Source organism: Triturus cristatus, chromosome 1_2 (assembly GCF_964204655.1).
Source record: "Triturus cristatus chromosome 1_2, aTriCri1.1, whole genome shotgun sequence".
Classification (NCBI taxonomy): domain Eukaryota; kingdom Metazoa; phylum Chordata; class Amphibia; order Caudata; family Salamandridae; genus Triturus; species Triturus cristatus.
Window position 1 is genome coordinate 588445481 of NC_140580.1, and position 23820 is coordinate 588469300.

The following is a 23820-nucleotide window of genomic DNA, read 5'->3' on the forward strand; positions in this document are numbered from 1 at the left end:
CTCATGTGGGGAAAAGCTGAACTTACCATGCCAATGTAAGACTAGAGCTCTTCTGATCACTGTTGAGACCAGCCACGCTGTTCAGGAGAGCCAGTGCCTACAAGAAGCTGCTGCGTGTCCCAATGTACAGACTGACTCGACCAAGCAAGACTGGAGCTTTGCAAGTGCCCGTGGTCGTGGCACCTGCTGAAACACGGAACACGTCTGAGCTGCTGGAGTGGGTAAGACTTCATATGGGCCTATCGGGCCAGGGGACTTGCTGCTAAAGGTGTTGTGGCACCATAGACATTTTTATTATTTTCTAAGACTCGGAGTGGACTCTTGAGTAAGGCTTACACTAGTGAGCATTCCCTAGATGTGGTCGCCAGTGAATGCGGACTAACTCCAACCATATTACACCGAAGAGGGTGGCGCGGGGATTTGTCAGATAAACTCTAGAGGCCTGACCTCACGTGGACTGTGTTATTGCCTACGAATGTTGTAATACTTTGAATGCATAGCATTAGAAATAACATTTCTTTTTAATAGAACAACAAGTATTTGATTGGACATTGATTTATTGAAATTACTGAGTGCAATTTAAGTTATGAGTCATTTGAAGGGGATGCACAGCTGTCAAAATATTGACAGGGCGAAAGGTAAAGAAAATGCAGTGCTTACAGGTGAGAATGTGTGTTGTGTTTTGGCGAGGTGCGAAGGCAGCGATGCAGGCATGTACATGCAGGAGGAAAAGGGCTTAAGTATCTAACTGAGAGACTGCAGAACCAAGTGGTGTTAAGAGGAGACCAGGAGTAATTGAGCCACTTCAAAGAACGCTACCTCATCCACGGTCCAAAGTAATGTTTGCTTCGTAGTTTGCTTACAATGTTTAAAGAAGAGTGAGTGAGTTTCTGTGTGTGTGTAAAAAGCACATGTGCACTCAATCTTCATGATTGCGCGTTGAATGGGGCCCCACCACTTATCTGCTCGCCCCCACCCCCAAAAACAAAAATCACTTCTGGAGACGACACTGGTCTAGAGATCTCTCAATTTACCAGCACTCCCATATTCTTACAGGGAGCTGTTGTGTTTCTCTAGATGTGTAGTGGTGGGGCACTTCTTCAGTCTGCCTTAATTTTACCTTTCAGTGCTACCTCCTCAGACCACCCCACACATCCTGTTGTGCTAAACCTACACCTGCTAATTAAAGGCTCCAGTAAAGATGATCTCAGTTGAATATCCTGTCCCAACGCTGGCAGAATACATGAGGACAGTCATCATCTCCCTCTCTACTTGCATGTTTTATCGCTCACATCCTCCAGGGAACCGCAGATCAAGACACTGAAGGCAGGGCAAGGATAGTGCTCAGGGTCGATGTGGACAATCCAAGAGTGGTGAGGGGAGACCCTGGTGCCTGTCGAGTACTCTCTGAGGGAATCTAAGCTGAGTCTCGGGGTGTAGCAGGATGCTGATGGCTTGGGACTATGATGAGCAAGGACAGCTCAGATCTGTTATGAGAGGACAGGATACTTATGTAGTTCATATTCCAGAAGCTATTTGACTCAAAAGAAAAAAAGCAGCACTGTCCCAGGAGAAAGCCTGGAAAGCCAATGTACAAATCTGTCATTTGTGTGCCACCTCTGTAACCTACTTAGCAAGACTTGCCAGTCTTGTCATACCCAAAAAGCACTTTGTATGTTATTATGTTGAAAAACTTGGTTAAGCCCTATTGGCTAGAAGATCCTGTTCCTGCACTCACTACCTCAGAACGTCTGAAATGAAAACAAGTAGGAATCCCCACCCTGCATCTTGCATGCTGGCCCAACCTTTGTCTAACATGAGCTCAAGTCTGTCTGTGGTTGCTCCAATTGAGCCACCAGGTAAGTAAAGCCATAGGTTTTTAGGATTTAAATACTCATCCAACCCCACTATATTCGGGGAATGTTAGCACCAAGCCTCCGTCAGGACCCTGCAAAGGACTCCTACTATAAGCCTATGTCCCTTGCCTAATGTGGCAGTCACACTTCCAAGATGGCCGCTAAGTCAGCATTTTCATGGGGGGGGGTGTCAGCGCTCCAGGGCACCAACGCGTGCTAATTGGTTACTTCTTCCACTAGCTGCCGGTGATCGGGACTACATTTAGGCCACAAGAAGGATGGCCAGTACCTCCTGGCCCCGGCAGTGTATGTGCAGGTCCATCGACAACCTCGCGGTTGACATCACGTGAGTACTGGCTCCTTGTGTTACTCAGAGCTTGCAGGCGTTGATTCTCCTACCCTCTTAAACGAGGTGAGTTTGCGCCCGTTATCCACGAGGCAGCAGACATCCCTTGAACTGCCGGGGGCTCACTCACCACCAAGACCCGGGGCGTACCGCAGACACAGCTTCCTCAATTCCACTTGTCACAGATACCAGGCACCTTTTCTTTGGGCACGGTACCTTGTGATTTTGGGAGAGAGACGAGTTTCGATGCGAGCCGGTGGGGTGGGGCAAAACCCCCCGGGGTAACATGGTGTCCACCTGACTGAGCCCGTTTTTAACCAGCTCACTACCTTCTTACGAGTGTTTGCCTATTAATCCTTGCTGAGCCTGGTTGATCCATACACCACATTACTAGGTGTACTCCACATTTTATTAAATCTGCGCCATTTTAATCCTCCCATTTCCTAGGACATTGGAAGTACTAGGTGTCTTTTTCTGCCGGGAGTTGATGGTGCGAATCACTAACCAATCTTGGGTGAGTCCACTGTTTTCAGATACCTTGATAGTACGGGACATTAAACCTGTGTGTTTTTAATCATACATTTCTTCACGAGCACGTCATAATCATGTGACGCGTGTTTTTAGGCATCCTGATTTCACTATTTTAATTGCACTTTCACCGTACATGGTGAAGTTTTTAGGGGATGCTTATAGGATGCACTATATGATTGTTTACTCATCTTGATTTTATCCCAACAGGTTGGCCATCGCATTTACAGGTACCACATGTGAGGTGCTTTTGTGGTATATCACGGTCATTTAACCAGAACACCACCATTAGTGTAGATTAACTGTCCTTTTAGGTACTGATGAATTGCCGCTAGATCATTCTGACGCCAAGGCAAGAAACATGTCGACCACATTAAGTTGAGCATGATATCCTGACGCATCATATCAGGAGTGCGCCACATTTACTTTTTAACCAGGTTGGAAGCCATATTCATTAAAATTATTTTGTTTGGACTTCCATTTCCTGTTTTAACCTTGTACTGTCTATTGACCTTCACTTAGCACAACTAAACCATTAGGTCCCTCACACCCACAGCACTAAACGGCAAGGAATAAAAGATCTCCGCCAAAGAGCCCCTCATAGGGTGCCCGTCGGGTATTGCAGCGCCGACCTGACGAGGATCTAGACCTATGATGAAGCATGACACCCAGATGGCTGGGTGTGTGAGGGCCCTAATTCCGAAAGGAGGGATCCCCCTTTCCCTCCACCATTAAGGTGGTGCCTTACTTAGGTGACCCTGCTCCCCTTGCCCTGTTAGTCAAACAAAAGAAAGTATGCAGTTCCTATGTCCCTTGCCTCCCAGAAGCCTCAACACCGAAGGAATGGAAGAGCCTCCAACTTAGAGCCCCACCCCCCAATTCTCCAATTTCAACTAGGGTACACGCAGGTAGTCAGAGTACTGACTTACAGGGAAGGCATTGTCCTGATTTATAAGGCCTGACCAAGTGTTTCTCATAGAGCTAGAAGAAGTTTAGAACTTTCAGTCATGACATTGTCTATTTAACTCACCCCTACCTTCCAATCTACCTCTATCCCCTGGACGTCTGGCTCAACATCTTTCCTGGTCCATCCTGCTTTCCACTCCCCAATTCATCTCCGTCCTTTCTCCGTCACATACCCAAAACTGATTACTCACCTGGCACTGATTCGCTATCTCGTGTGATATTACTCTTTTGGGGGCAAGCTGCTCCATACTTAAGACTCCTTCGCCATTTCCTCTATCTGTCCCCCCCTTTGTATTGCTCCTAGCCCGCTTTTACATATTTTTGCTTGCTCATCAGTGCTTTGAGTTGACCTAGTTGTGGAGTAAAACACTAAACAAATAAGCAAAATGACATGATGTATACTAAGAGTTGCACTCTGCTTATCAGGGAATGCTACTTGAAGGCTTGATTTAAAAAAATAAAAAAAAATAACAGCATATGGTAGCAGGCTGTTGAGGAAAGTATTTCATCGTACGTGGAAGTCTGTGAATAATGGCATTCCTGTTTCCTATTGCCCAAGCGAAGCTTATTTTACTGACCTATAATGCAAAAAACATCCACACATAAGAAAACAATCTGTGAGAAAATGCTCGTTCTTACAACGAGCAAGGAGCATGATGCTGGAATTAGTAAAAGATCTAAGGCACCAGTTCCTTATAGCCTAAAACATATGTGTTCACTGTTTAGAGGATGCTGTGTATGTGTGCAAGACGATAAGCTGTATTATCCTATGATACACAGGGCGTCAACATATCCTCAAATTCATGGCTATAATGTGAAGATCATATTCATTTATTTTACATTTTTATTAAAGTGCAATCTTAAATTGTTGAATAACAATGGATAACGAATCAACAAAAACACAGTCAGAGTAATATGGTAAGCAATGGCTCTGAGCCAATATAGTTGGATTGGAGGAATGGCACAGTGGTAGGAAGGTGAATGAAAAATGTGAATTTAGTTATGTAATATAATGTAAGGTGATTTGTAGAGTACTTCTTGCTACTTGTGCGGGTTGCCAGGCGCTGAAAAGAAAGAAAGGACAAGACGGTACCTGAGGAGGAGATAATTGTAATTATATGCTTGCTTTTATAGGAAGCCAATAGCGGGTCTTTTAATAGAGGTGATATGTGGTTATACTCTGGTTATGGGGATAAGGCTGGTTGCTGAATGAGGAATGGCTTTCATAGGCAGTAAACAGAAGGTGGGAATGCATGGGAGAATGCAGTTGCCGTAGGCAAGCCAAGGGAGGACAATGGCCAGTACAAAAGTGCAGCCTTCCCAGGATGCAGGAGGGGTTTATGTTTTTATTTAGGGATATGGAGGAAGCTCTCGTTGAGTTATCTGTGAGCAATTTGTAACGGGGACAGATGGATTTCGATGCACAGACACAGCGGTTTGGCTTCACTGATCAGAACCCAGCCATTGCATCTTAAATTTGGATTCAGGAAACCATCTGTTGAGGGTCACTTCAGTTTTCTCTGGATTTAGCTTAAGGAAGTTCGGTGGCATCCATTTGACATCCGTTATACAGTTATTTAAAGTGCAAATGACTTGTTGAGATGACATTTTTTAGGTATAATTGGGTGTCATCTGCATATTCGTGAATACTCACTCCTGCAACCTCTGTCAAGATTGCTTAGGCTTCAATTTACATTAGCAGAGATGTGCGGATGCTCAAGTACACTCTGTGCCGCACAAACAGATTAACAAATGTATTTTTGCTGGCAGTGCAGGAAGACAGTGCATGAGCATATATGCACCAGCATCGTACAAACTTTGAGGGAAAGGAGGGGCCCGTTCTGACTACGACCTCAGCACCCACCTATAATCTGAGACTGGTGAAGGCATTCAATTCAAGTCTAAATCATCATGAGAGTTGCTTCTGCTGGAATATTGCAATTCAAGGCAATGCCTTTGCAGAGGAAGAGTGGTCCGCTGCCACGCACCATCTTTCTGCAAAAATCGCTCATAGAGGGCAGGACCCTACTTAGTGGAGTCTCTGCACCCACTCCTTTCTGCAGAACAGAAATTAGTCATTGGTAACCAGAGACTCGGACAAAAAACGTAAAGGTGGCATCGGAAGAGGGAAAGCTATAGTGGGATGGTGGGATATATGTTTCCAAAACTCATGTTTACAAAGACAGGGTGAAGAAGGAGAAGTAGGCATGGATCATCAAAAATGTGACTTAAAAAAGCAGAGGGGCGAGAGAGAGATAGAGATGGGGACGGAAAGAAAAGTATTGGCAAAGCTAATAGGTCTCGCCTATGCAAGAGCTCTTGGCTTTTCCAATGTGTTTAAGCCATGTTGTACATCAGCGTTCGGGCTGGACTGTTCCCATGGAGAGAAAGGTCAAGATTGATTTGCATATGGCTGGGTCTGAACTGGAATGGCATGGGGGGGTCAAACAAACGATGCTAAATCCCGATCTCTGTACTTGGGTGACCGTATGGCATTTTTTTGCATATGTACACAAGCGTGGCTTCTGTTCAGCATGACTAAAAGTTAGTGGCGTAGAGGAGAGTGGTGTGGAGTACTGTAGAGTGGAATGACGAAGAGTAGAGTATCGTAGAGTGGAGAGGCATAGAGTGTAGTGTAGTGAAGTGGCATAGAGTGGAGCCATGTAGAGTGGACTGGTGTAGAGTGCATTGGCATAGAGTGCTGCAGAGAATAGTGGGATAGAGTGCAGGTGCATAGAATTCAGCAGTATACAATGCAGCATCGTAGAATGCAGTGGCATAGAATGCAGTTGTAGAGAGTGGAATAGTGCAGAGTAGAGTACAGTGACGTGGAGTACAGTGGTGTTGAGAGCCGTTTTGCAGGAAGCAGGGGCGTAGAGTGATGCAAAGTAGACTGGTGTAGATTGGTGCAGAGTAGAGCATAGTGGTATAGAGTGGAGAGTGGAGAGGCATAGTGTGAAGTAATTCAGAGTAGAGTGGCGTAGAGTGCATTGTCATGGAGGGCAGTAGAGCAGGGTAGAGTGGCGTAGAGTTTAGTGGCATGGGATGCAGTGTTGCAGAGTAGTGTCATGGAATCCAGTGCTGTGAAGTGGAATAGAGTCTAGTGGTAGAGTGGTGTAGAGTAGAATGGCGTAGAGTGCAGTGGCGTAGAGTTCAATGGTGCAGAGTAGAGTAGACTACAGTGGTGTGGAGTGGCGTACAGTACAGTGGACTGTTGCACTAGAGTGGAGTGTTGCAGAGTATAGTGGTGTAAAGTGCAGCACCATAGAATTCAGCGGAGTACAATGCAGTGTCGTAGAATTCAGTGGCGTAGATCAGAGCGGTGCATTACAGAGTGCAGTGGCGTAGAGTGCAGTAGTGTGGAGTGGTACAGTGTGGAGTGGCGTATAATGTAGTGGTGCAGAGTAGAGTGGCGTAGAGTGGCATAGAGTACAGTGGTGTTCTGTAGTGCAGAGTAGAGTGGCATAGGGTGCAGTGATGCAGAGTAGAGTGGTGGATAGTTCAGTGGCGGAGAGTGCAATGTTTCAGAATAGAGTGCCGTGCAGTGGTGTAGAGTGGCATAGAGAGTAGCAGCATACAGTACAGTGATGCAGAGTAGAGTGCAGTGATGTAGAGTGCAGTCGTTTAGAGTAGCGTAGAGTGCAGTGGCAAAGTGGAGTTGCGCAGAGTAGAGTAGCGTAAAGTGCAGTGGCATAGTTTCCAGTGACGTAGCGTTGATTGTTTCAGTGAAGTGTATTGGCATGGAGGGCAGTTTTGCAGAGCGATGTAGAGTGAAGAGGCTTAGAGTGGAGTTGTACAGAGTGGAGTAGCCTTGACTAGAGTGGTGTTCAGTGCAGTGGCAAAGAGTGCAGTGGTGTAGAGTAGAGTGTATTGGCGTAGAGTGGTGCAGAATAGAGAGGTGCAGAGTGCAGTGGTGCAGAGTGCAGTGGCAAGGAGTGCAGTGGCAAGGAGTGCAGTGGCAAGGAGTGCAGTGGCAAGGAGTGCAGTGGCAAGGAGTGCAAAAAAGCTACCTAGCAAGAGAAGGAACCAGCATTTCTGAAACACGAGAAAAATAAGACTGACCTTGCATACGATGAGCTATATTACCTCTCAGGCATACTGTCCCGGCGTGTGGTGTAAAGTGTATTGGAGCAGAGTATAGTGGAGTGGCATGGAGTGGTGCAAATTTGAGTGGTGTGGCATAGAGTATGCATGGTGTGGTAGCACACTCCCATTACAGACAACACATTTTAAAGTGAAATGACCTGTTCATTGCACATACAGCGCACAAACGATTATGTGTAGAAACGCCATCACCTAGTGTATTGATTTTTTTTTTATCATATTAAAGTATTTGTTTCCAACACACTTCAGAATTAACAAAAATTTGCTTCATTTCTGCTTTCCTAATTGTGGTATATTCAGAAATACGTGCACAGTTCAATTAAATGTTGTTGTGCGCTAGAAAAGCACCCCTCCCTACCTCCAGTATCCAGCAAGATTGTCACATAAATCCTCTCACTTTGAAGTCAGAGAAAGAAGAATAAACACCAAGCTCTCTTGGAAGAGAGAGCCTGACATTTGACCACTGTTTTTGAATGCACAGCAAACGTGACAAGATAAGAACAAGATGTACAGGCCTGTTTACAGAAAGGAGCACTTGTGGAAGAACACAAGGAGAGCTAGTGTGAAAAGGCTGTGCTCCTTGGGAGGGCCAACCCCAAGCTGGACAGATTAACAAATAAAGCCAGCAAATAGAAAGCCAAAGAATGTGAGTTACAAACCACAAAGCCAATGGTAAGCAGCGAGCGGAATGCATTCCGAGGGAAGATTTCTGAATGTCCCAAAGATGTCTTTAGCAAACCAGACAGCTGCGCTGTCTGGTAGGCTTCATCCTAAAAAAGAAAGGCGAGGCTCGAAACAGAGAGACAGACACACAAATATTTATTTGGAAACAAAAGGAGGGAGTCAAAAAGCAAAAAATCTACTTAGCAAACAAAGGAACCATCTCTCAGGCACACTGTCCCGGACAGAATTGTGGTACAATGCTCAAGTGGGTATGCTGGTCGCAGACTGGTTCTGTGCACATGATTACAGAAAAAATGCACTGTCCCATGTGTGAAACCTTGACTGCTTGTGTGTATGCTGGGGAGAGCTCGTCAGTAAAAGGTTTGCAACCACAGCTCAGTCTTTCATTGCCTCAATTTCAAGAGGGAGCACGGAGTCCCCTAAATGTGGGTGCAAATTGTGACTGCTGCAGGCAGCTGGGGAATGCCTAAGCTGACCCTGTTGCCCCCATGCTCCTCTCCTGTCGAGTGCACCAACTGCCATGTAGTGCTCAATCAGTTTCCTCCAGAGCCTGCCCTTAATGTGGCATGCGTACAAGGGTAAAAATTTTCCATGGGGCAGTGCCGGCATGCAACTATGCAATTCTGCTCATGGTATCGCATGAGTCCATAAAGTACGCTTGAGCAATCCATATCACAGAAGGGGCCACACAAGCACCCCAGAGTGGTTTTAAAAAGAAAAAAAAAAACACTCCTTGGGTTGCTCATGTAATACAGCTCCAGGTCAAGAATAGAAAGGAAAGGAATCCTATATATGCTAGTGATGAAATACTCCCAACTGTACATAAAAAGAATATAGCAAGCCAACACAGAGTTTGTGACATCATAAAGGCACACTGGCAGCAGTCTTGTGTCTCTTCATGCTCAAACTCTTCAATTACTGCAGTATAATTGTATTATGTGTACTTTATCAAACACATGCACACACACACATCATGCTAATAATGACATCTAAATTAGCCTTTAATAAATTGTTAAAGTTGAGATCATACCACTAAGTGTCTTCTGCCAGAAAGAAAAAATAAACTCCCCGGCGGCATGCAACTGCAGCCTGCTGATTACGGGCACTAGGAGCTCTGTGTTTTTTAAATCCCTTTCACATGAACTCTCTTTCTCATGTTGTACACAGTCCACAGCAAAAAAGGAAATATATAGTCCTGTGTTTAATCTTGTCGCTGCTAGATGTCGAGAAAGAGGAACAGGTATCCAAGTGCAAGGTACCAGAGATGTGACAACAAGCAGGGGGAGCTGAAAGTGACCTCCTTTGAAGTGCTTCAATGAATTGTGTTCATGTGTTCACTTACTTTATGAGACGTGCTCTAGAATTCCAGCTAAGCAAAACAGGGTCAAAATGAGAGAGAAATAGGTCCAAGCACCAAATAAAAGTGTCCGGTCCCCATTAGTGAATTAGATAGCTAAACAAAAGTGGTCTGTGTTTGCAAATTGGGGCAGTTTTGAACTTAAGATAAGCTGTATAAGTGTTTTGCAAGGTATGGAAGACTGCATGGATCTGAGCTTGCTGCAGGCAATGCTTGTTTTAATATCAGAAAAAAACAGCAAAAACTGGCATACCAAACCATAGAACAGGCCGCCCAACAGGCAGAAAATGGCCCACACACTGACCTGTCAGACTAGCCCTTTGAACACTGCACGATAGCCCCAAAGGGAAGTTCAACTTTGGAGTGAAATTGAGTGAAGAACTATTTCATTTGGTCTCAAACCATGGCGGTCTTTGCTGAGATGGATTTTGGCATGTGACTAGCTAAACTGATTAAAGTGAGAGACATTTTTTTTGCAGAGATTAACATTTTATGAGATAAATACATTTACAATGTTTAAAAGCGGTTGGGAGAGAATTAGCATGAATTAAATGCGGATGGTACAAATATCTGATGATGGTGTGATATAATCCTTAATTTTACAGAGCTCTGCATGTGCTTGTATAAAAATGTATTGCTTTTGTTGTAGATTTTAAATTGTATTTTACGTTTGGGATCGTTTTGCAACTGTTTACTACTGTACTAATTGATCTTTATTTTAAAACTATTTGGGTCTTGAACTACTATAGCAAGGAATACAATAACAAGTTACATAATTATGTTGCAAATCACTACCGAGTGCGTGGGCCTTCTCTTACCTCAAATATAATTGCTAGAGAAATACAATGCCGTTATAATTTGTTGGAGCTAAACGGTCTGAAACCGTCTGGTTGTGAGATCACAATTCGCTGATTACATTACAACCAATGCCTTTCCGACCTAAGAGAACAGTATTGACAAGAACCAGAGGTCACAGGAAACAGCTGCAGTTTACAGAGGCCCTCCTCTGCGTTGAGGAAAAGCAGCCAAGATGCACATTAACTCGCAGACAGCCCGCTTTCAAAAACACAAACCATAGCCTTTCTAAATAATGAAACGTCCCCCCCCCCCTCCCCATTTTCAAGGCACCCACTAAACTTTAAAAGGATAATCTGACAGATTGTAGGGCCTTATGTAGATGGATTTGTATAGTCCCTTTGCTCTCTATCAGTTTATTACACGTTAACATTTGGTGGGTCTGCCAATACACCCAGGAGAGCCAGAGGTTCCCTGAAGATTTAGACAAGCATTTGTAATGTCAAAAGTCTGCCTTTAAAGGACTGTTGTATGTTAATGTGGAGCATTACCATTAAGTAAGCAGTAAATAGCCTGGTAGTGGATATGTAATTCTTTGGAAGCAAAGAACTGTTGAATAATATTGAAGTAGGGTAAAAGGTCTATTGACAGTTGCGCTATCAAGCCTGCCCTAAAAATCCATGTAGGTTAATGACTGGCCTCCTCCAATCTGTGCTTGCTGCCAAAGGATTCTTTAATAGCATTGCAGTGTCATCCATGTGCCCCTTAAAATTAAAATTCAAGCCCAGACAGCTGGACAAATAAAATTATCACAGCTGTGTGGATGACAAGCACTTTTTTTGTGAAAGTACACAACTTTAATCAAAACATGTACTCCTGGCTCCCAACATGTGGGCGGAGCCAAAGCCCCTCTCTTGGTAATTCTCACATAATTGTTTTGGGACTGCTAAACTCTTAAGACAGACCATACAAATTGACATAAAATCTACAAAAGAGGGATTAAATATTTGCACACATGGGTTTCCAACTATCTAGCAAGGTAACAAACCATCTCAGGTGTCTCATGTTCATTGCAAAGCACAAACTATCCTAGAAATGGTAAAATTCAAGAAGACAAACTCTCCAACAATCGCTGTCTGGTAGTAGAACTAAAGAGTTGGACTCTCAACCTCCTGCCTTTAGGGCATACCCCTCCTACAGCAAAGCCCTTCTCTTCCAGCACTACTTCTAACTGTGAATGTCTACAGGATAACTCACCCTTATCCTGACCCCAGCTATGGGTGCTTTGAGATCTACTTACAGTGACTTTCCAATTACTGGACAATATGTGTACTTTTTTTTATGCATACTTATTTAAATGAAGCTTGGCTTTAGTTTTTGACCATGCCCCCCCATCTTTTAGCTTTGTATCCATTCTTGCTTATTTTAAAGCCCTCTGCAGCCCTGTTGGATCTGGTTCATGCTGAATAAAATTACAAATAAATAAACAAGTATATTATTTGTAATCTTCCTAATTATGCCCAGTTTACTATTGGTTAATGTGCAACAGCCAAAGCAGAAATATTGCTTGTGCCCCGTGTGATATTGAGAAAGTCCAAACAGCTAATGAAACGTAGTATTCTTGAAGCTAGAGAGGACGTGATGATAGCGAAGAGGTGTTCTGCATTTTAAGTAAACGTGTGTTCCCACAAGCTTGTGCATTGACCCTGGGTTAAAAGCTCTTGATAAAGGATCATTGGATACGTGAAGCATGTTTTCTTCTGCACATAATTTGGTAGAGCAGTTTGGTGCTGCCACTCTGCACAAGTGAAACACATGTCCCAACAATGCTGGAGAAGCACGTATGAGCATCTTCCATGAACCAAAATAAAAATCCCAAAGTACATATTTGATGCTTTTAAACCAACCCTTTTTAAGGTGTTGGCATCTTCACCTTTTGGAATGTTACCACTGTTGTTGCTTGTGTTTGAAGAAACAAACTGAGCTCCAACAAAATGAAGATCACACGGAAAAGCCTAGAATGTATGGTGGGAGCCTCTACTTTGGAGGACATGTCCTCTCCAGGAGTCACAGTGCACTACAACAACTCTGTTTTGCCTGGATGGTCTGCAGAAGTGCTTACAATTTTTACATTTGGTGGGTTTCGTTTAAAACTGTTGCGGTATGATGCTGGCTTACAATAGTCGGAAGCCAAAAGGGGAAAGAATGTGAGTGAGAAAACAAGGTAACTGGTTATTTGTCTATGTCTCCTTCTTCGTTTGTAAAGTATCTCTCCGAGTTAAGCTCCTGCAACTTACATACTCAAATGCAACTCAGACAGACAGTCTTTGATCCTTCTGAGGTCAAAAATATGACAAATATTGAGTGATAGAAAAACATCTGTTAGAAATGTAGGTGATTTCACTGCAACAATGAAACCAATTCTCCTTGAATAATTTAAGGCAACGGTTACTGGTGGTCAGCACCAGCACTAATTTTTAGGGACAGGTCCTTTATGTTCATGCATTTGGTTGCAATTTGAAAAGGCCAATCAATAGTTTTATCAAAAATATACTACTACATGGAATCCTGGGTGGAGGTCAAGATCATCAATCACTGCACAGTGTAAGATGACACAGGTTGGAGATACTGCCCAAGGCACAGTCTACTGAGCTGGGCAGGCTACACATGCAAGTGCATTTTCTTTACTTAAAGTCTGTGCTTGGTTGCCCTTGTTGGTGGTGTCACCACAGCAGACTAGACTTGTTCTAGTGTCACCTGTGCCATCTTGCTGCTGGCCACGCTCAAGGAACCAAAAGAGTGTGCTACAGAAAGCAACTTGAGTCACAACATGACCATTCCTGCACCACCGACATGGATCGGTTCTGTCACAACGTAACCGCTGAGACAGAGAAGCTTGTGGGCAGATCAGTGAATCATACATACCCCAGTGATTATGTGAATGCCTTTGCAGCATCGTGGAACACCTGCCCTGATCATACAGGAATCAACATCCTTTATAGGATTTTCTCTTTAAAGCTCCGGACAGAGTAGCAGAATGGATGGCTTCATCATCTTTCACAGATGTTCTTTGACATGCTGATTCATCACTGAGCCTTCCATCTTTCAAAGGGGGATTGTCTGGAAATCTCCCACTCTGCCTGTATTGTTTCGGTGATTGGCACTGCAAATAACGAAATTACATTCTGGCATCCCATCTATCTGACTGGCCAGTCGAAAATCAAGTTCTAAAATTACCAGATGACAATTCCAATGACTAGTGTAGTGTCTAAATGTGGCTTAAATCGGATTCAGCTATCTACATATGGGTATTTGCATTGATGACGAACTGCTAGGAAATTAAATCCCATGCAGGCAAGTGGCCTCATTTCAGACGATAGACCCTTTGGTTAAACAGTTTTGACAGGCTGTGGATCGAACACAGGATATGGAAACCAGTGAATTCCTGTTGATTCTAGTCACTGCTTCGAATTGTTTCTTCATATTTTACAGTGTCTGCTCAGGATTTAGATTTTCTTTTTTTTACAGTATCAATTCCCTTACTTTTCTGCTTATCCTATCTCGGGCCAGAATTAACCATTTGTAATGGTCAACTGGAAAATCCACTACCGTTGTAAACTCAAATGCTGTTATAGAATCAAATTCCAAAATCAGAATTATGATTGCTCTGTCAGAACCTCCAGTGAAAGGGAATAGTAACAAAGGTTTCTGGTGTTTGTTTGTGTTTTGAAATTTAGAAACATATAACCACAGATGCACAAATAAACAAGCATTGGAATAGCCAATAGATCTCGCCTTTGGGACCTTATAAGTGTTTTGCCAGACCTATTGGCTTTGCCAGACTCTTTGTTTTATGCTATGATCACAGGTTTGAAATCTGATGGGCCGTTCAGCTTTTCATCCCTCCGAGGTCGTTAAAACAAATATCATTAACATCTGTTATCTATCAAGCACACTAAAGGTCTCCACATCAATGGATGTGTGTTCTATAACTACACCTGTTACATGTAAAGATAGAGATAAGACCAAAGAATAAGAGTTGTTCTCATGCTTAAGAAATCTTGGAATATATTCTTAAAACCATTGAATAATCAAAGACGATGGGGAGAAGGAGGTAATACCAAAGAAACAGTACAAAGAAATATTTTCTGTGGTTTTATTTTTCGTAGAGAGGGGGTTGATTGCGCCTTATCTGAAGACACCAGCACACACGAATCCATCAGTTTAAAAAAAAAATTGGAATGTTAATTGCAGTGGAAATATCAGCATTTGGGTGAACAGGCAAGATAAATGCCCCTGCTCCTGACATATCCTTTCAGTCCCTGGCGTTTCACACCCTGACAGCCCCAGGAGAGGCCCGAAAAAAGCTCAGAGATAGGCAGCGCCATTAGCATGTGTGTGCTAATTACGTGCCAAGTGCAGGTCGGCACCGCCAAGTGAGCATGTTCTTCAGCAGATGGCAGGCCCCATCATGCTTTTTTAAGTGATCAACAGTTAATGTGTTTCTGGAGATATTAATCCTTTCCCTACAGCCATTCAAAAGAAACAAAAGCACAGGGACCAATAATTGTTCAACTCATATTCCAGGGTCTCTCAGCCTGCAGCCGATGTTTGCATATGCAAGCATGTTATTTTCCTCTATAAGATTAATACGAATTTACATTTCAAAATATGCCCTGCGAAAGAACATGCATTTAAGAAGCACTCTCCCCCAAAACGTGGACTTCATGGCGGGATCTGAACATGCCGCCATGTGAGGTAAGTAGCTTTACAGGTGCTTCAGATATCAAATCTTGATTCTCTCGCGTGTAACTTTGTAGGAGAAGGGGCGCGTTAGTTCTTTAGAAAGGGCGCTCCAGTTTAGTGAATGTTTAGTTATTCAGTAGTTCTTGTGTGCTACATGCAGCGCCATATGCTGATAAACCACTTCACTGCGGTGAGAGGGTGTTCTGCCCGCTAGAGTGAACAAGTTGTCTGGTTCCAGCTGTGCGTTACCGCGCTGTGTTTAATGATCAATGATAAGGGTCATTTAAAGTAAACAAACTTGCTGCTGATGGCCGGGCTGTAACGTCAGGCAGGAAAAGTCTTTTAAAACAAGCGCGGCCACGAAAATGAAAGCGACCGGAAACATGATCCAGAACAGATGGCACCATGCGCGCCACTGCTCGCTCCCGCAAGCTGGAGGCCATGGGACAAGCACAAATTTTATGAAAGTTTGGAGTGATTCCAAGAGGCCCTCTCCAAGAGCAGCGCATGCGCGCTGCGGTAGGCTCGACCTAAAAAGCACTTTGTAAGTAGGGTTTGCTACAATAGTGTGCAGAGCAATATGTATCTGGATGGGCCTAGCATTACTTACCTGTCTCACAGTTTTTGTTTCCATTCTAAATATTTTACCTTTGCCTGTTTCACCTCCGATCAATAAATGTCTTCTAGCCTCATACTTTAGGAGGAATAGGAAAGGCTTATCACTCTTGCGATGTGTTGAGTACAATAGAGGAAGGGGTTCAATACTCTGGGAGAGGAAATTAAAGTAATGCATTGACAATGCAGCTTGCACTTTAAAGGAAGTAAGGCAAACCATTTCATAATCAGTTAAAAGACTGAGTATTTTCTCACCCGGTGGCAAACAGTTAATACAGGTAACTGCCAAATGGAAAATGTACTGACCTCCATGGGTAGGCGAGCTCTAGTAATTCACATCATGAATTCTATCTCTCAGCAAAGGTCATGCTGGGCATTTGTACTCAAACAAAAGATATAAGCAAAACTAACACAAAAGATCTGCAAGGGATGTAAGAGTTGACTGTTCAGTAAATGTAACCGCAGTAGCTTGTTAATAAAACATCAGGACAAACAAGATAAAGAGAGATCAACATAGAATTGTGGAAAATACAAAAGTGGGGGTGTCTGAGGATGCAAGAATGTGGGGTATTTCTTTGTGTTGCTGGCTCTCAGTGCAGCTGCACAGCAATTGTCACTCACCTTTTTCCCTAAGCCACTAGCCAGCAGCTGAAATTGGTGGGCCTTTCAGCCATGATTTCCAATGTCATTAATTATATCATAAGTACAGGTTAAACAACGCAGTTAGTGTTGCCATAATGTTTACTGTTATGTTTTGTTTAGTACAAAAGTCAAAAATTCACAAGGACACTATGACAATGATTTTTCTTTTTTTAACAACCTGGCTAAATTATTAAAAAGACACTCTTTCACAGAAACAATTATTTGAGCCATGGAAACATACACAACTTCACCAGACAGCCAACAAAAGGTCTGTTATAACTGTCGCATGTACACAAATTACTTGATGAAATTGAAAGTTTTTTTAGTGTGTGTGTTTTTACACTTTTAATAGGGAAGGCCATACCTTATGTACCACCATCCCTCCAGGTTCTTCTGGATCACATCAACAGAAACTCCTTTCTCAAACCCAATTTCGTCCTTCCCCTGGCTGGTGTAAGGCTGCACTGTGACATATTTCTCTTCTAGCCCATCAAGAAAAACACAAAGGAGAAAAAAATAAGTTAGGTCTGTAGAAATCACTCTCAATCACTGCCGAGTTCAAACTGGGTTTCCAAGTGTTCGTGCCACACAGCATCAGTGTTCATATACAACAAGAATTTGGTCCCAAGCCATTGATAAGGGTTGTTGAGTTTATACAGCATATTCCAACCGCATCCCTCCCATCCGGTGGAGAGAGCTCAAGACAACCTTTCTTCACATGTGGACAATATCAATATGAACGCTAAGTGAGTGCAGTGTTGGGCTTTCTGCAGTTGGCTGCTTCTGTGCGCATGAAGAACATTAATATTGTATTTGTACTGTGACTAGATGGTTCCCACATTCAAGGAGGCATACACAACCGGCACAACTGGGACAGGCTATTTGTATTATGAATTTTGTTGTTTGTCTGGTTTGTTTGCTCACAACATATCTGACCCTGTGGTGTAAGTCTTGCCAATGCAGGAAACAGAGATCAGAATGCTATGCAAAGATTTAGTAAAAACATTAACCACAGTCAATTCAGGGCAAGCAGGAATAAGGAACAGAAAGAATTAAAAGTCTCTGAAATGTATTTGGATTGACAAAGGTAAGTTCAATTACAAAGCTTAAAGATAAGGCCTCCCCTTTGTGTCGGTCTGGATAAAAACATTTTAGGGTACAATCTAATTAAATGTTGCACCTTGTAAATGTATTTATTTTCCCTAAAGTAACCCCCATAGTTTTTCAAATGGAAAATGATGTACTACCTAATTGCTCAAATCCTACTTTGTAAGAAGAAAAAAGATGCAAATTCAACCTATTCAATTTGTTTCAGATGCTAACTTTATATTGAATGTTCATCAGTGTCTTTCAATAACAAGAGAAAACGAAAGTCATTAGCAAAGTGGTGGCTCATCAGTTGTAGTTTTTTAGGGCAGTGCCCCACCATCTGCAAGTGGCCACAACGCATGATATGCATAATGTGGTTTTCAGATTCAATTACTGTTCTCTGTAGTCTTGGTTTGTAAATACTGTATGACGACACTACTGTATATAAAAGCTAGTGTAATTCCAAGAGTAAACTCACAGGCATAACATCACTATGACACTAGTCTACCTTCTGACAGTAGGGCCATGTAAACAAGGAGCCTTGCCTTTACGTGTGATAACTGAATGAGCTAGTCGACTTCGTATGTATGTTCAGATAGCCGGGAAGCTTTTGCCGGCTGGGTAGTCATGTGCATGTTAAAGCCTTTGGCATCCTATGCTGTGTGAGAGAGACCCGTGGACATACAACGCATTCTCCAGTTCTATAATGGAGTGTTGGGTTTCCTGCCCAAACAGAGACAGCCACGTTTAATTGTGAAGAGCGACAACGGGATTGGTTGGCGTTGGTATGCTGCAACAGTTCCACACTTGTGCACTGTACACTGACAACGAATATATAGGGGTGGCAGGAATAATCAAACAGGTCTATGACCCTGCAGCTTTATTGTAAAACAGCGAGGTGGCTGGCCAAGTTTGGCTTCTCCTCGTGGTTATTCACATACAAGATGTGTTTGCCCTGCAAGGGCGGTATGAGGTGAGCTGCTCGACATCCATTTGTCATCACAGACGAGAAATGTGTGTGAACCTACTGGGCCATCTAAAACAATAGATGGCAAATAAAGATACATACATAATAAAAAACACTCTGAAATTAAATCCTCCCTCTGACAGTAAGATAAGTACAATCCCAAACCTGGACAGGAGCAGAGATAGGATCTTAATTTAGTATTTGCCTCATAGAAAGCAGTTATTTGCCATAAAAGGGCTGATTTTGTACAGTAAACCGCTCCACAAGGGAGTAGCAGATGATGATTTTTATTTATCTTTTGTTTTATTTTATTTTTGCAGTTATTTATAGAGTGAACTCGACCCAAGGTCTTAAGAGCGCTTTGCGTGCAAACCAAATTACATTACATAAGGTCAGATTCTTTTTCTTTCTTTTTGTAGGTGCGGGGAGGTTCAGTGATCTGCCTAGAATCACAGGATTTTGAGTCAACACTGAGAATTGAACCGCGGTCCCCAATTTCAAAGTCAGTAGCTCTGGCCATTAGGCCACATGCCCCTCCCCACCCCCGATAACATAACGTGGTGAGCGAATTTTCCATTGGATTAAGAATATCCACAGTGTTATGGCCTTCAACAAGTGTAAAGTACAGAGTAGTTGTATAGATGAGCGCATTTTTCATCCACATGAGTTATGTTGTGGGAAGCATTGTGTACCACAAAAGGAGGATACATTTCTCATTACTATGTAGTAACTAAATCAACATTTTGCACGCCTCACAAATTGTGAGGGGAATATGTTGGATTGCCCTTTGTAGGTACAAGCAAATGAAGTAATGCATGTTTTGGCCACTGGGCTGCACAGTGTATTGTGAGGCGACTATGAAAATTGTATCCGTGCTAAGGATGTCAATAAAAACAAAGCTAAACCTAAAAGGAGGATAAAAAGGTTTAGAGCAGTTATCGAAACCCTAGTAAATATCACTATTTTTAATGACTGCTTATGAGATTACTGATAAAAAATATCAAGTATCGTCACTGGGGTTCAATCAAATATTCTGCTACAGCAACGTGATCGTGTCACTTAGGTCTAGGAATGTAGCATTCTATTTTGTGTATGGCGATAGAGAATAGCTTTTTTATAGGTTATTGATTAAAGTTTCATGAGTTTATAACTCAACCCCACCTACTTTTCACGTATTACTTAATATTTATGCTTTGTGCTTACTTTCAGATCCATACAAGGTCAAAAGCAGCTTTCAATTGCATGTAGCATTATACTAAAGATGTGAAAAATATTACCTCAAACATTGTGATAAGCATTCATAATTATTTTAAAGTACAATGAAAGGTGTTCCAAACGCAATCAGATCTCTGGAAGCTATACAAAATAGCCTTATATGCTTGACATGAAAAGATAACAGCACAGGAGCAAACTGAATAGCTTCCACAAGAACAATGGCTAAAGACATTTTCGGACTCTTTGTAAAAAAATGTTTTTTTAAAATACGTAACGATTTAATATCTAACAACTCTTCACTGTTTTATCCAAGTGTCTGCACGCATGCGTAACTAATAATTAAACAAATGGTACCCTGCATCAAGTGCATCATCCTGCTGAGCTATATGATCAGTGTACGCATTTTCTGCATTATTGTTCTAGCAATCCTTCGTTAATTGTTGAAACTGCGATATACATGCAGCTCGCTCTGCAAGTTGTGTCTTGTGGGTGCTAATCTTACTGTTTGCATATACTTACAGGAGTTTGGCTACGCCATGTAAATAAAAACACAATTGAGAAGTAACCAGAATATTCTGCTCCAATCTCTTATACCAAGTACCTTTGTAATACAGCATGCCACAACTCCGTTCCAATGACTAGCCCTTGCCATTGAGTATATTGTGTGCATTTGTTGTATAATGGTGGCCACTGCCTACCTCTGGTACAGTTCTGGCAAAATTGGGATAATTTCCGGCATACTATAAGCATCCCTGCCATGATGACGCCGCCATTGGAATAAGGGTCGCCATGACAGACTAATGGTAATTAATGCATATACTTGGTACTCTAGGTATGATTGTGTCCACCCATGCTACAATTCTTGCTCATATTATCTCACAACAAGGTCTCTTGGTGGAATTATAACCATAACCGGTACTACTCCATTATATAATACTCACAAAAGGTACCCTAATGGAACAATTAGGAATGTAAATCACAATGTGCACAAAACAGGGCATTTGCTTTTTAAAGACGAGAACCCTCACTCACCACTCAAGTGACATGCTTCATCATTGGGTTCCCTCTTACACACAGTGTCTGCAAGGTACACTGTGTGGGCTACAACTCTCCCTGTGGAGAGGAGCTTGAGGTGTTCTACACTCCAATGTGAACTGTGAATGAGGGGCATAGTGCAAAATAATATCAAAAGTGTATTAAAAACATCTCATATGGGAAAAAGAACTTTAATAACTAATCCCCATGGATGGAGTTAAAACTAGTGTGACGATAGGAGCAAGGATGTTTCCTATCTGACTAGGTCAACATGTTTCTGCCAGGTGAACGAAAATTCATGGCATTCTTCAGGACCACTGTCTTGTCACTCTGCTAGAACAGTGATAAACAAAAACCATACTTATATTATATAAGTGTTGTCAATGACCAACTTCAGTCTGGTCTTCTTGCTGTAACACTTAAAAAACATTCCTCAATAATTCACATATTCAAACTTTAAAAAAGTAACTAATACCAAAGTGTGTGTGAGATTTGTACCAAAAAACCACCATTGTGAAAAACACACAAATATAAATCAGTATTCTCACCAATAGCAGATTATTTATCTGCCTATACCTTTCACAGGTCCTTTATCTATATGCAGGTACCTGAAGGTAAAATTCAAATTGAAACACACATTATTCGAGGCCAGTTCGGGTCAAAACACTGACGGAAAGGAGAAAAGAAAAAAGAAGAAAGAGAGATGTTGGTTTAGTATATTAATTTATTGTTACTCAGCGTTGAGATGAACGTTTTTGCTAATGTAACGTCCGTTGCAATTGTGCCTTTTGATATTTAGTGAGTGTTGGTAGAGATGAGTTTAAACATCTCCCACTCTATTTTGGTTTGTGTTCCTTTTTTGTGAGATAATAGTTGGTGACAATAATAGTGATGAGATTATAGGTAATGAGGAATTAATATACTAAACCAACATCTCTCTTTCTTTTTTCTTTTCTCCTTTCCGTCAGAGTTTTTAAAGTATTGACCCGAACTGGCCTCGAATAATGTGTGTTTCAATTTGAATTTTACCTTAAGGTACCCACATATAGATAAAGGACATGTGAAAGGTATAGGCAGATAAATAATTTGCTATTGGTGAGAATACTGATTTATATTTGTGTGTTTTTCACAATGGTGGTTTTTTGGCACAAATCTCGCACACACTTTGGTATTAGTCACTTTTTTAAAGTTTGAATATGTGAATTATTGAGGAATGTTTTTTATGCGTTACAGCAAGAAGACCAGACTGAAGTTGGTCATTGACAACACTTATATAAGTATGGTTTTTGTTTATCACTTTTCTAGCAGAGTGACAAGACAGTGGTCCTGAAGAATGCCATGAATTTTCGGTCACCTGGCAGAAACATGTTGACCTAGTCAGATAGGAAACATCCTTGCTCCTATCGTCACACTAGTTTTAACTCCATCCATGGGGGATAGTTATTAAAGTTCTTTTTCCCATATGAGATGGTTTTAATACACTTTTGATATTATTTTGCACTCTGCCCCTCATTCACAGTTCACATTGGAGTGTAGAACACCTCAAGCTCCTCTCCAAAGGGAGAGTTGTAGCCCACAGAGTGTACCTTGCAGACACTGTGTGTAAGAGGGAACCCAATGATGAAGCATGTCACCTGAGTGGTGAGTGAGGGTTCCCGTCTTTAAAAAGCAAATGCCCTTTTCCATACACCTTTTTAGTCGGTTTTGTGCACATTGTGATTTACATTCCTAATTGTTCCATTAGGGTACCTTTTGTGAGTATTACAATTCTTGCTCAAGCATCATGGTGGTAATTCTGTCCTATTGTAGGCAACCTAGGCATGGGATGGTGATATTTGGACACGCAAGACAAAATCTATGTGTAGTAGTAGTCCATATGGGTACTTAAATAATGTAACACATTTTTGTTTGGGCTCTAAACATATTTATCAAAGAAAAAAAATCCAGTATTGCCAGTCTATTTTGTCACCAAAATAAAAATGTTGGGAGGACGAGAACTACGTTCATTTTTTATAAAAATGAAGTGCTCATAGTTGTTGGCAAAACGTACCTATTTTCATAGACTCAAAAGTGAATGTTTTGGGGAAAAAAGAATTCAATTTCCAAATGTATATTTAAATTGGATAGTACAGTGATACTTCCTGTTGTTGTCTGAGACCGTAATTTGAAAGACTGGTGTAACCAAAACCTGTTAGGTCTCCGTAACCTGAGTGCTAGTATTGGTATAAAATCTGACCAGCTCTGCAGTGAACTATGAGGAACTGTGAGATTGTGCATTTTTAGGTTGAGCCTAGGCAGCCCATGCGCTGTCTCTTCGAGCCATGCTGTATTCACTCTGTGGTCTTACAGCTGGCCCTCTGCTTTTCATTTCTTTGTTTCAGTGTCCTTTAAAAATCCTTGCTTGCTAGTGGTCATTCCTTCCTCTTTGTCCCTCCTTTTTAATCCTTGTTTCCTCTCATTGAGAAGGGACCAAGTACTGCATGTTTACACTTGGGTTGTTTAAATGTTCATCTGAGGGACTCTTTTGCGTGTTTCCTGCTCATGTTACTGTTTGCCTGTGTTCAGCTTAAGTACCCGCAGCTGCTAGCATTTTAATTCAGGATTCATCCCCCCCAACTCCTCCCATGTAGCTGCATGCCCACCCCCACCTACCCCCACATTGCATTTTGTGTTTGTTTTTTAAATTATGTCCTCCGGTGTCTTATGGTTGGAACCGGGCTCATGTGCACATACGCAGTTGAGCGCACAGGCAGTGTTAATTTTTTCTGTGCTTCCTTGCTGCTCGCAGCTTGGAGAGGAAGTGTGCACACTACCTCCACTGGCACATCTGCCCGCTTCCTGCCCTCACCCGGGCCTTGGTCCACGGCTCCCTACC

At 42.2% G+C, this 23820-nt stretch overlaps 1 protein-coding gene across 6 annotated transcripts in view; it reads right to left on the bottom strand.

Annotated features, from left to right (window-relative positions):
- The window catches only part of SH3PXD2A (SH3 and PX domains 2A), an 822832-nt gene that overhangs the window by 52639 nt on the left and 746373 nt on the right, over positions 1-23820 (bottom strand). For all 6 annotated transcript variants that reach the window (XM_085606748.1, XM_085606762.1, XM_085606734.1 and 3 more), the window contains one exon: positions 17004-17121. In XM_085606748.1, the coding sequence (XP_085462874.1) occupies positions 17004-17121 (118 nt within the window). The remainder of the gene's footprint in view (positions 1-17003; positions 17122-23820) is intronic.